At 33.8% G+C, this 12,665-nt stretch overlaps 1 protein-coding gene and 1 pseudogene across 1 annotated transcript; one reads left to right on the top strand and one right to left on the bottom strand.

The window, feature by feature from the left end:
- Positions 1–1,922: 1,922 nt before the first annotated feature.
- On the bottom strand, positions 1,923–5,856 carry LOC138305008 (ras-related protein Rab-11A-like; annotated as a pseudogene).
- A 1,473-nt stretch (positions 5,857–7,329) lies between these two features.
- Positions 7,330–12,093, top strand: LOC138336531 (GTPase IMAP family member 7-like). The gene is made up of 3 exons (XM_069286043.1): positions 7,330–7,485; positions 8,218–8,260; positions 8,861–12,093. Exons 2-3 carry the CDS (start codon positions 8,218–8,220, stop codon positions 9,850–9,852), a joined length of 1,035 nt encoding a protein of 344 aa, XP_069142144.1. The 5' UTR covers positions 7,330–7,485; the 3' UTR covers positions 9,853–12,093.
- Positions 12,094–12,665: the final 572 nt, after the last annotated feature.

The following is a 12,665-nucleotide window of genomic DNA, read 5'->3' as shown; positions in this document are numbered from 1 at the left end:
GACTCGTATGCTGAGGAGGAATTTTCTATTCTTTTGCGTCCTCCACCAACAAACCTGGCACGTCCTTAAATGACCCTGGCTGTGTTCTTGTATTAAACTTTTTTCTCATATAGTATTTTTCGGAAATAGAAGTAGCTTACCATTGTAGGTAACAGGGTACAATAAACATTCAGTGTCCATGGTGTTAGGGTCATAGTAGCTAGTTTGTCACTCAATAGATTCCTAAATTTAAATAAAATTATTGGAGTTTTATGGGGAAATTTTGCACGGTTTTTGATCATTATACACCAGAGATTCAAAAGCATAAAAATTTTCGTGATGAGGTGTTGAATCTGCCACTTTGATGTTTGCAAACTTTATTTTCAAGTGTGTTCTTTTTTAAAAAGAATAGCTGATATGATTTAAAAAAAAACTCTTTGTGTTTTCTACAGATTATTAACGGACTTAAAGCTACCTGCAAACCCCATAATTTTTGAGCCAAGATACAACCTCTTTATAGAAAACATTTCTGGTGTCTTAACTTTTGCAAAATTTTTTGCTTATCTTTGCATATCCAAGGAGAGGAAGAGTTTGCATCTTTTTAAATCAGCTGAAAAAACATGGGGACCCGTTTTGCATTACACTTTGTGCTTCATTTTCAATATCTTGTTAATTTTTCAACATTTTAGTGTAATAAGTGTTTTATAATAATCAACCATTATATGTTATAATTAAATTCTTTATATTTTGATTACCAAGAAACCAAGTCCACGGATTTCAGCAAAAATTAAGCTCAATCATAACTTAAAATACTTGGCGAAGATAATCAATTTCGTACTAAACAATACGAAATAAAATGCCACATTTTCAAAAATGGCCCCGCCAAATGGATCAATGTCTTAAATTCACCTGGTAATACAAAAATGATATTTAAGATTAGAAAAGTATAGTTTTTGACACATAATTTTGCAACATGGCATCTTGCTACAGATATTGATAGATTTTATTTGATTAAGCTTATAAGCGTTCTTTGAACCTATGTTCAAAAACCAGGGACTTCAACGGGACTGATGCCTCAGAAAAATACATCCTTAAACTTAGGGAATCGGACTGCAATAATTTTTTGGTGACTTATGCTTAATATGCTAGTGAACAAATTCATTTTTATTTCATCACTATTCACGAATTTTCTTATTTATAAAAAAAACCACAAATATCAAAAACAAAATAACACGTTCCCTACACATGTATTTATAACCAGTGCATTTATCGGGTAATAATCTAGCCGTAGAAAGTAAAAAGATCAAACAAACGACATTGTCAGTGCTTAAATAAACCACGCATTGGTTGTCATCATGATCTTTATGGAGTTTTTTTTATGCAAATAATTTTGGTTTTGAATAATACTGCTCTCATAGGAATATGGTGTCGGTGAATGACAAATTATTGTCGGACAAGTGTACATGTCCTTAAATCATGTGCATGTCTTACAATTTATAATGGAACTACAGTGGGTACCCCTAACCGAAAAGGCTACTAAAAAAGCTGTCTCTTTATGTATACAATTTTTAACCCATCTGATTCTCCGAACAGACTTAAAAGAACTGATAAATCCATACAATACAGATGACAATAAATATTAATGAGTATTTCAATTTGAGAGAAAAACTGAATATTTAATCCAACCTCATTGCAGTGAACTGAAGTGTATTCTAACAGGTTATTTCCCATCTACATTATATGTCTTACAATTGATTTGACTACTTCACTATATAGATGCACCAACTCTTTCTTTCACAATTCAAAAACCTAAAGAATAAACAAAACCAAAAAGGTATTTAATGTAAATATTCTGCTTTTCAAAATTATGGGACTAGAGATTACTGGGATCTGTTATTAGGTCATTAAATGTCAATATGGCAGCATTAAACAGATTTTTGTAAAAAAAAATGACTTTATTACCAACTAATAGGTCTCTGTTGTACCACAACGGAGTTCTCAATATTTAAGGTTTTAGGTTAGAGCCATTCAGGTCAGAATGATCGGTTATGTAATAATACCTTACTATACACACAGAATTTTTACGTTCAATTATTTACCAACATATTACACATTCAACAGACTCTTGCATTCAATAAAGCACAATGCACTCTACACAAAGCTCTGAACATGTAGCCCCAGAGGCACACTCTAAATGTGTACAGAAAGCCCTGAACCTGTTGGACCAGACGGACACTCTTGAGGTGTACTTAAAACCCTGAACATATATGACCAGAGGCATACTCTAGAGGTCATACTCTAGAGGTATACAGAAAGCTCTGAACCTGTAGGACCAGAGGCACACTTTAGAGGTGTACAGAAAGCTCTGAACCTGTAAATAAGGGATAACGGTGCTACAGCCATAGTCCTACACTGCTCGGTACGACAAATCATAGAAGTTAGTTCTCTGACTACAACACTTTTGTAGTAATAAATAGTTCCATTTATACAGAAAATATTTCCACGCATGGAACAAGTGTGTAGTTTTTATCGGAGGAACTACCACTGACGTCTTCCTGCTCACAGTCACCTTTCACCTTCATCATGGATTTATTTGCCAAAATATATGTCACCATTTTTAATTTTGTCCGATTGATATCACATTTCCTTAATGTTTGCTGTGCCGGAAAGACATTGTGGCTCCTCTTCCTTTGTCTCAGACATTACAACACTTTTGAGTGTGGGGCTTGTCTGTGGGAGCCACTTGTATTGTTTGTACATTACTGCTCGGAGAGTTACTATCGTCGGTACTCTCATGGATCTGTTTCATCGATACAACTTTGTAAATCTCTGCAAAATAATAAAACTCTCATTAATATATAAAGTCTGAATCTCTGCCACTAATGACTATAAATTGGAGAACAACACATATGTCTAACGAACACGCTTACATCGAATTCATGGTTGTAACCTATAACAGTAAAACACGTTTATAACGAACATGATTACATCGAATTCATGGTTGTAACCTATAACAGTAAAACACGTTTATAACGAACATGATTACATCGAAGAAAGACTCGCTAAAATGCAAAATTCTAAATTCGTATCATAAAATCAACATGAAGGTATAGTATTATTGAAAAATTAAATTGAGATTTTTTTGGAAAGGTTTGAAATGCATTCTTATCTCAAAACTTATCTACATTCGCGATTTACATGCGAGTATGTGTATTAACATATCTTTGAATAGATTGGAATATTTTCCTAGCTATTAAAGTTCAAATACCAAAATTAGACCTGTAGGCAAACGGAGTGGGGAGGTTTGTAAAAAAATATTTATTTAAGGGTGTGAATTTTAGTTATTTCATTTTTATTTATATACCATCTCTAGTTTACTGAACAATGTCTCTAGTTTACTATACAATGACTATAGTTTACTATTCAATGTCTCTAGTTTATTATACAATGTCTCTAGTTTACTAAGCAATGTTTCTCTAGGTTACTATACAATGTCTATAGTTTACCATATAATGTCTCATGTTTACTATACAATGACTCTAGTTTACTATTCAATTTCTCTAGGTTACTATTCAATGTCTATAGTTTACCATATAATGTCTCATGTTTACTATACAATGTCTCTATTTTACTATACAATGTATCTAGTTTACTATACAATGTCTCTAGTTTACCATATAATGTTTCTAGTTTACTATTCAATGTCTCTAGTTTACTATTCAATGTCTCTAGTTTACTATACAATGTCTGTAGTTTACAATACAATGTCTCTAGTTTACAATACAATGTCTCTAGTTTACCATATAATGTTTCTAGTTTACTATTCAATGTCTCTAGTTTACTATACAATGTCCCTAGTTTACTATACAATGTCTGTAGTTTACTATATAATATCTCTAGTTAACTATTTTTTTCTCTAGTTCACTTTCCAAATGTATCTATTAATGTAACCTACATTGCCATATACAGATTCCTTACCTGTTAATACATATTCAAAGGCTGTTACCACATTAGTAGAATCCAGGGCTGATGTTTCTATGAAAGACATACCATTCTTTTCTGTAAAGAACAAAGTTTTATAATTTAAGACATATTGTTCTCCCATACTTGACAGGTTATCCCGCCGTTGCTAGGGAAAGATAAGTCTGTCTTTTACTGGGGTAGGGAAAAAGCTTTGTAAATCAGTTTAAAAGAAGAATTAATCACCACTCTTGCCTATCCTGCTTTTAATCTCGACAGACAGGACACATATTGTCTGTAATTATTGTAGTAAAATCTTCCACCAAAATTCTGAGTATATCACTCAAAAAGTATTAGCGCCAGGTAAAATATTTTTTCAGACTTTAACATAAATGTTCACACCACCGATATGACTATCTTTTAAGATCTGATCAGGAATGGAATGAACACAAACATACAGGAGCTTTTGGGTGGATTAACACTAGGACTTACCTGCGAAGGCCTTAGCTTTGTCAGTAGGTACAGCTCGTAGATGGCGCAAGTCACTTTTGTTGCCTACCAACATGATGACAATGTTGTTATCAACATGGTCCCGAAGTTCTTTCAACCATCGTTCCAAATTCTCAAATGTCAATTGTTTAGCTATATCATAAACTAATAACGCCCGACGGCTCCACGGTAGTATCTGTAACAAAGGAATCATAGAGACTAGAATCTAATGCAGGAACGTAAGGCCAATGGGCTCGTACGTTCACGGTCAGCTGACTATTGGCACAAACACGGTCAAAGTATACTGTAATGGAAACATATTTTTGATACAATACAAAAGAAGAATCAAAAGGGCAGAAAAGGGTTCACCTCTTCTTCACTGACTTCAGCTAGAATTGGAATTTTTAAGTTTCTAATTTATTTGGATATTTGTAATATCCCAGTATTTACGCGGATACTTACGCATTAGTAATAGATTGATATCTCTCCTGACCAGCAGAGTCCCAGATCTGTGCCTTGATAGTTTTCCCATCAACTTGTATACTCCTGAAGGACAACAAAAAGCTCAATTGATTGCCAAAATGCAAATACATTTCTATTGAATATTAGCTTTCTAAGTCTTTTATAATTATTATTAGCACTGTCAAAATGTCGTTCTTAGAAGCCAATATTAGATTTCTAGGCCTCTTTGTTACTGAAAAAGAAAGTGCTTTTATATATGTTACCCCTGTTGACATCAAATGGAGGTCAGTGTAATTTTATTTGAACAAACTTGGAAGCAATTCATCTTAAGTTCTTAACATGTTGCTATAGGTGAAATATCATGTCGTATCATGGAAGAGGTTGCCGCCGGAACGGAACGAAAGACACTGCACCCTTCGGGAAGGTGAGCTTATTTATATAAACCTAAGTGTTTAGCTTATACGGATAAATAATTCTGTATCTGTAATATTTAACCCAAGCTTCCTTTACCTTGTAGCGAACTCCACTCCAATAGTACTTCTACTTTCTATGCTGAACTCATTCCTCGTGAATCTGGACAACAGGTTACTTTTTCCCTACTCCAGAGTCTCCAATAAGTACCACTGAAAAGACAAGGACAAACATCTCATTTAGGTTTTCTCAGCCTAGGATATCATACAGTGCTCATGTTAAACAGCATGTGTATGTAAATAATATAGGTTTTGTTTACAATTAAATGTATATTGAAAATGTTGCTCAAGGGAGATAACTACAACTATATATCTGTCCAACTTTTCCAGAGAGGTTAGGAGAAACAAATTCTTCACGCTAAGTATTTCCAGCTTTATGTTTTATGTCAAAACCAAACCATGGTATAACTGTACCTTTACACAAATAGTCGCAATCACTTTCTGCATAAAAACGACCTTTCCTGCAGAAATCACATCGTGTGCTCCGTTGAGACATGATGCCAATCACGTATTAATTACAACTGGTACAGCTTTATATCCCTCTAGATCTGTCATAAGGAACCTGTATTAGCCGTATTTATATGACAATCTTTGCCATGTCATCTGTGTTAGAACTATTTATATTTTATTTGTCAAGCTACGCCATGTCACCACCAAAGTATGACTAAAACTTATATACAGTGTCACAATCTAAAAATAGCCATTACGGCTGTAGTGCGTATTAGGCTTGTTAGGTATACCGCGTCTAGAGCCGTCGTCCTGGACTCCTCCCGGATCCCGGTTGATCCCATTGATGCCTCTGAAAAGTGTACTCATCAGTTGCATTAAGGATATAAGTTTAGGTGATCATTATATCTATAATGGCCATATAGCAGATAAAGACGAAACATGAGCATGTTGATATAAAACATAGGCCCCGACACTGTGTATTTGAACTTGATTGTAAATTACTAGTAACGCATCAAGTGTTAGGACGATTGTCACTTCAAATCGATATTTGAAAACTATCGATTAAGAAGAATAATCCATTAAATTAACCTTGTGACTGTCAATAGTTGAACATGATGAGGCGAAAGAGAATACTTATAAAGAATTAGCAAAACAAATCATATGAACAGAAATACAGTTCCACAAAACCATTTTATATATAATATAAAATAATATATCATAAAATAGCAAAATACAGCAAATAACACTAGTTTCTTGTTTTTCAAAAGATATGCCTCATTATCAATCGGCTTGGGAGCCCAGTTAATAATAAATTGATTGTGATTTTTCTGTCTGATGTCGCCGTAATCATGTGGCGCATTTCACTTTTTAATTACATATAAGCTTGAAAATGACGACTAGAAGTTGAAGAATAATTGAAATGTGTGAATCATGATTAATCAATATTGTATTTGGTTTTGCAATTATCGAAATTTGCAGTGTCCAGATAATTGATATTGTTCATTGTTTAATCTTTAATTTGACCTTAAATATTCTTTCCGTATTGGAATAATGAAATGTTTCAGTTTTAACATATGCATTTTTCAACATAAAAAAAATTCTGTCTTTGAAACATACTTAAGTGTTTTTTACAACTGTAGTATTCGTTATTGTTATTTAATATATATATATATATATATAATTTGGTAATTGATTTTTTTTCTTCAAAATTATCGGACACGTCTTACTGTTAAAATTTAAAAAATTCAATACCGTATCGAAAACGTAGTTGGTCTTTTAAGGTCCTCTACTGAAAATGATGTTTATTTGTTTATATATTCACGGTGAGTGCGGTATATGTTGTGTCTCTTGTTGATAAAGAGAGCCTTGTTTACTTTATACAGCTTATACTTACTGTCAGGTATCACTCAGACCTCGCGTTATCATACCATCATAATAATTATTATGTGATGCTGCACTTTTTTTTTATCTTATCTTATCCACACAGCCGGTCTCTCAAACATCCGTTCTGAATGGCTTAATAGTATGAGTGATATTCTGAAGTAGTAGTATATTTTACGCAAGGAATATTAGAAACCGTCGCAATAGATCGGGCATATATTTGTGCAAAGCAACTGGAGCGTCTATCTTATATTTTTGAGGAACCATAAACGGCTGGATTTGGTTCTTGTTCAAGGTAAATATGTATAATACATATATATATATGATGTTAAATTTGATCTATGGAAGCCTTGGCTTATTTATGTCTCACAAATAGTGAGGAAAGCACAGGCTATGGGCCTAAACAATTTCATACTTTGACAACATTTATAACTGTACTATTTACCTCAAAATTACCACATAGGTGTGGTGAAAGTTAGAAAATTCTATCATGACGAATCGATTGCATATGTGTAGGCATATGACAGGGAATACAAGAAATGTAAAAGTTCAAGGACGTCCCTCCTTTAAGTGAAATATAGACGCTAAGGATTACTTCCACTATAGATCACAAGCAATGGAAACGTGAAACTATAACCTTTACCATAACGACGTTTTGTCACCCTCCTCTCCCCCTCCTCTTCACCACCCCTGTGATTATCTTTATATAAAACACTTTACACTAATACTCCCATCAATTTGTATATATCTGGTACTGAGTACTGGAGGTTTCAAAAGTGAAATTGTATTTATTTAAACAAACACAATATTAATTTCCAGCAGTTTTCGGAGAGCTGCCAGGGTTGGGAGCCCTGGTATCAGCCCCATCAAAACATCCCGTTACACAGGAAGTCACGCTTTTAACGTTAGCTCATCACTTCCAACTTAATGTGTTATTGTTGACACTCCCTGTGTCCTTATTAGATAATTAAGACGTTCACCTTTGAATTAATTTACTCAATAATATCTTTTTATGTCTTTTTTACAGATGGCTGCGGCACTAAAGAATTTGTTATCGACGTCAGACCAAGGTACATTTATAAATGATAAAATAGCGACTATTAACCTTTCTCTAATAATTACGTCACTGCGTCAGATTGCAAAACAGCGAATAGAATCTCCCCTTTTAACATGAATTACGCAGGGATTCTTAGTTTGGTGTTGTAACTCCATTTTAGGTCATCGATATACATTTTCTTATGCTATTATTGTTATAAGAAACTTTACTTTTTTGACAATGATCCACATACAGTATATGTATAAATAAATCAAACAATGGTTCAGCTGCCCTTTATGAAATAACTTTATTAATAACTAACTAGTACCAATAAAGACTTTATGCTTATAGGGAGTAAGTGTTATTCTATTTCATCATATGTATACTGTTAGAGGTTAAAATTGCTACATTATTGTACCATCGGCGCGGCGTGACTTATTTTAACTGTGTACTCTATCCGAAATGGCACCGTTCACAAGCGATTATACTAAAAGAAAAATACAAAAGAAATATTAATTATATCTTAATTTTACTGATCTTTGAATATTGCATTTTGAGGAATCACACTGCGAAATATGGACCCGCTAACTTAACGCACTATACAGCAGATATTTTATTTTCATTTCTTTTTCAGTGGCGCCATTGAGAGTTGTTTTACTTGGTTCAACTGGATCTGGGAAAAGCACTACGGCTAACACGTTAATTGGTGCTAAGAAATTTAAGTCTGCAGCTAGTCGTGATTCTGTCACCAGCGAGTGCAGTGTTGAAGAGGTAAACAGATTCGGTACAAGCCTGGTGGTGGTGGACACTCCCGGTATATTTGATACGACGATGTCAGAAGACGACCTGAAGGTGCAGTTAATGGAAAGTACACATCTTGCATGTCCTGGTGTTCATGCATTTCTCCTTGTGATGAAAATCGGTGAACGAAGCATTGATGAGAAAGACCGGAAGTTGTTTGACAAGATAACTAAATTGCTTGGCAAAGAATTTCTTGGCTTCACTATAGTTGTCTTTACCGGAAAAGAAAGTCTTGATGAGGATGAAGTCGACGTGGATCAGTTTATATCTGGTCTACCAGATACATGTAAAGATTTCCTAAAATCGTGTAAAGGCGGATATCTTGCAATCTCAAACGTTTGTAAAGAAGAAAAGGAACAAGCTGCCCTGCAGGTTATTTTCAAAGTAAAAGATCTTACTCAGAAAAATGTTGGCGGGTATTACCAGAACATATTGTTTGATGAGCAGAATGAAGAGATTCGAAAAAAGATGGAAATAATCCTTAAGAAAAACGATGACGTCCAAAACAAAATCAACCAGGCAGAAACAGAAAAACAACGTTTAATGGCAAAATTCAAAGATCATAAGTTAAACGTTGATCAAAGAAAAGAGCTTAAAAAAATAGAAAACGATTTGTCTGAACTTCGCAAAATACTGATAGATAGAAAAGTCGCTCGAATCGCTGCAAATCGTGAAATACAACGTGCGAAAACCATGAAAAAGGTACTAGTTGTTGGTGGTGTTAGCGCTGCCGCTGCTGCTATTGGTGCTGCTGCGGTTACTGGCTCCCCTGCAACAGTAGTTGCTGGCTTGGTTGCTGTAGCATCCAAGGTGAAACTTGGATAAAGATAAATGAGAAAAGATTACCTTGAAAAGACGAAATCTTAATTTGAATCATGTTATAAAAATCACAAGACGGTAGCATGACTATGATACAATATCCATTGTTAATGGACTCGATGCTGAGGAGGAATTTTCTATTCTTTTGCGTCCTCCACCAACAAACCTGGCACGTCCTTAAATGACCCTGGCTGTTAAGAGGACGTTCAACTAATCAAACCAAAAGCGTAAGCGTACATAGACTCCAGAAAGGAATAGTTTAGAGTTTGTTTAACATATGTTTTCCTACGTTTTTAATTGATATTTGCCGAATATGATAAAACGTTATTTTATATATATATAGAACATCATTTTCGAAGTCAGTGGTTCATCGTTAAAAATATTGTGTTGATTTTATTAAGGATGTACACCTTTGAGAAGTCAAAATTTTCTTGTATTAAACTTTTTTCTCATATAGATTTTCGGAAATAGGAGTTGATACCATAGAAGAAAAGGGTACAAAAACATACGTCCGTGTGTTCGTTTCTGAGCTATTGACACTCAAAGATACCTAATTTACAAAATATTGGATTTTATGGGAATTTTGCGGTTTTGATCATATACACCTGAGATTAAAGCCATAATTTTCTTATGAGGTGTTTGATATGCATTGATGTTTGCAAACTTTATTTTCAAGTGGTGTTCTTTAAAAAGATAGCAGTTATGATTAAAAAAAAACTCTTTTTTTTCTCAGAATAATAACGACTTATGCTACCCCTACCCCTTAATTTTGAGCCAGATTAAACTCTTTATAGAAACAGTTCTGGTGTTTAACTTTTGCAAATATTTTGCATATCTTTGCATATCAATAAGAGAAAAGGTTGCTCTTTTTAATTCAGACAGAAAAATGGGGACCCGTTTGCTTACTTTTTTGCCTCATTTCAATATCTGTTATTTTTCAACATTTTAGAGTAAAAAAGTGTTAAAATCACCATTAAGTGTTAAAATTAAATTCTTTATATTTTGATTACCAAGAAACCAGTAACGGATTTCAGCAAAAATTAGCTCGATATAACTTAAAATACTGGCGAAATAATCAATTTCGTCTACTCAAAACGAAAAAATGCACATTTTCAAAATGGCCGCCAAATGGATCATTTCTTAAAATCACCGTATAAAAAATGTATTAAGATTAGAAACGTAATTTTTTGACAAAATTTGCAACTGGCAACTTGCTACAGATATTGATAGATTTTATTTGAAAAGCTCATAACTTCTTTGATCTATGTCAAACCGGGACTTCAACGGGACTGAAGCCTCAGAAAAATACATCCTTAACTTAGGAATCGACGCAATAATTTTTGGTGACTTATGCTTAATATCTAGTGTACAAATTCATTTTTAATTCATCACTATTCACGAATTTTCTTATTTAAAAAAACCCCCAAAATACAAAAAAAAAAACACGTTCCCTACACATGTCTTTATAATCAGTGCATTTATCGGTAAAATCTAGCCGTAGAAAGTAACCAGATCAAACAAACGACATTGTCATTGTTTAATAACCAATTGGTTGACATATGAACTTTATGGAGTTTATGCAAATAATTTTGGTTTTGAAAATACTGCTCTCATAGAATATGGTGTCGGACAATTATGTCGGACAAGTGTACATGTACCTACACATGCATGTCTTCATTTATAATGAACTACAGTGGGAAACCCTAACCGAAAGGCGACAAAAAAGAAGCTGTCTCTTATGTATACAATTTTAAACTCTGATTCACCACCATACTTAAAAGAGATTATAAATCCATACATAAATGACAATATAAATAATAGATATCAATTGAGAGAAAACAGAATATTTAATCCTCCTCTTTGCAGAACTGAAAACTATTCTAACAGTTAATTCCAATCTATATTAAATGATTACAATAAATTAGACACTTCACTTATTGATGCACCAACTCTTTCACAATTCAAAAACCTAATGAATAAACAGAACAAAAAGGTATGTAAAGTAACTATCACTTTTCAAAATTATGGACCTAGAAAAATAAACATCATTCTCTGCCAACTTAGAAATAATGCTAGTAATCTTAATTATGACTTATGATCATTTATTAGATTTTCCAAATTACGAGTGCGGATACTCACACAAGAAACCGTTTTCCATTATTTATTCGAATTTGCGCTCTTGATACCCTGAAACTATATGACAATAACCACTTACATAAGTCCCTTACTGTAGCACTTAATGTATGTAAAAAAAATGACTTTATTACCAACTATGTATTGTACCACAACGGAGTTCTCAATATTTAAGGTTTTAGGTTAGAGCCATTCAGGTCAGAATGATCGGTTATGTAATAATACCTTACTATACACACAGAATTTTTACGTTCAATTATTTACCAACATATTACACATTCAACAGACTCTTGCATTCAATAAAGCACAATGCACTCTACACAAAGCTCTGAACATGTAGCCCCAGAGGCACACTCTAAATGTGTACAGAAAGCCCTGAACCTGTTGGACCAGACGGACACTCTTGAGGTGTACTTAAAACCCTGAACATATATGACCAGAGGCATACTCTAGAGGTCATACTCTAGAGGTATACAGAAAGCTCTGAACCTGTAGGACCAGAGGCACACTTTAGAGGTGTACAGAAAGCTCTGAACCTGTAAATAAGGGATAACGGTTGCTACAGCCATAGTCCTACACTGCTCGGTACTACAAATCATAGAAGTTAGTTCTCTCTGACTACAACACTTTTGTAGTAATAAATAGTTCCCCTTTATACAGAAAATATTTCCACGCATGGAACAAGT

This window comes from Argopecten irradians, chromosome 12 (assembly GCF_041381155.1).
Source record: "Argopecten irradians isolate NY chromosome 12, Ai_NY, whole genome shotgun sequence".
Taxonomy (NCBI): Eukaryota; Metazoa; Mollusca; class Bivalvia; order Pectinida; family Pectinidae; genus Argopecten; species Argopecten irradians.
The sequence above is the reverse complement of the archived record's forward strand: the minus strand, read 5'-3'. Positions and strand labels throughout refer to the sequence as shown.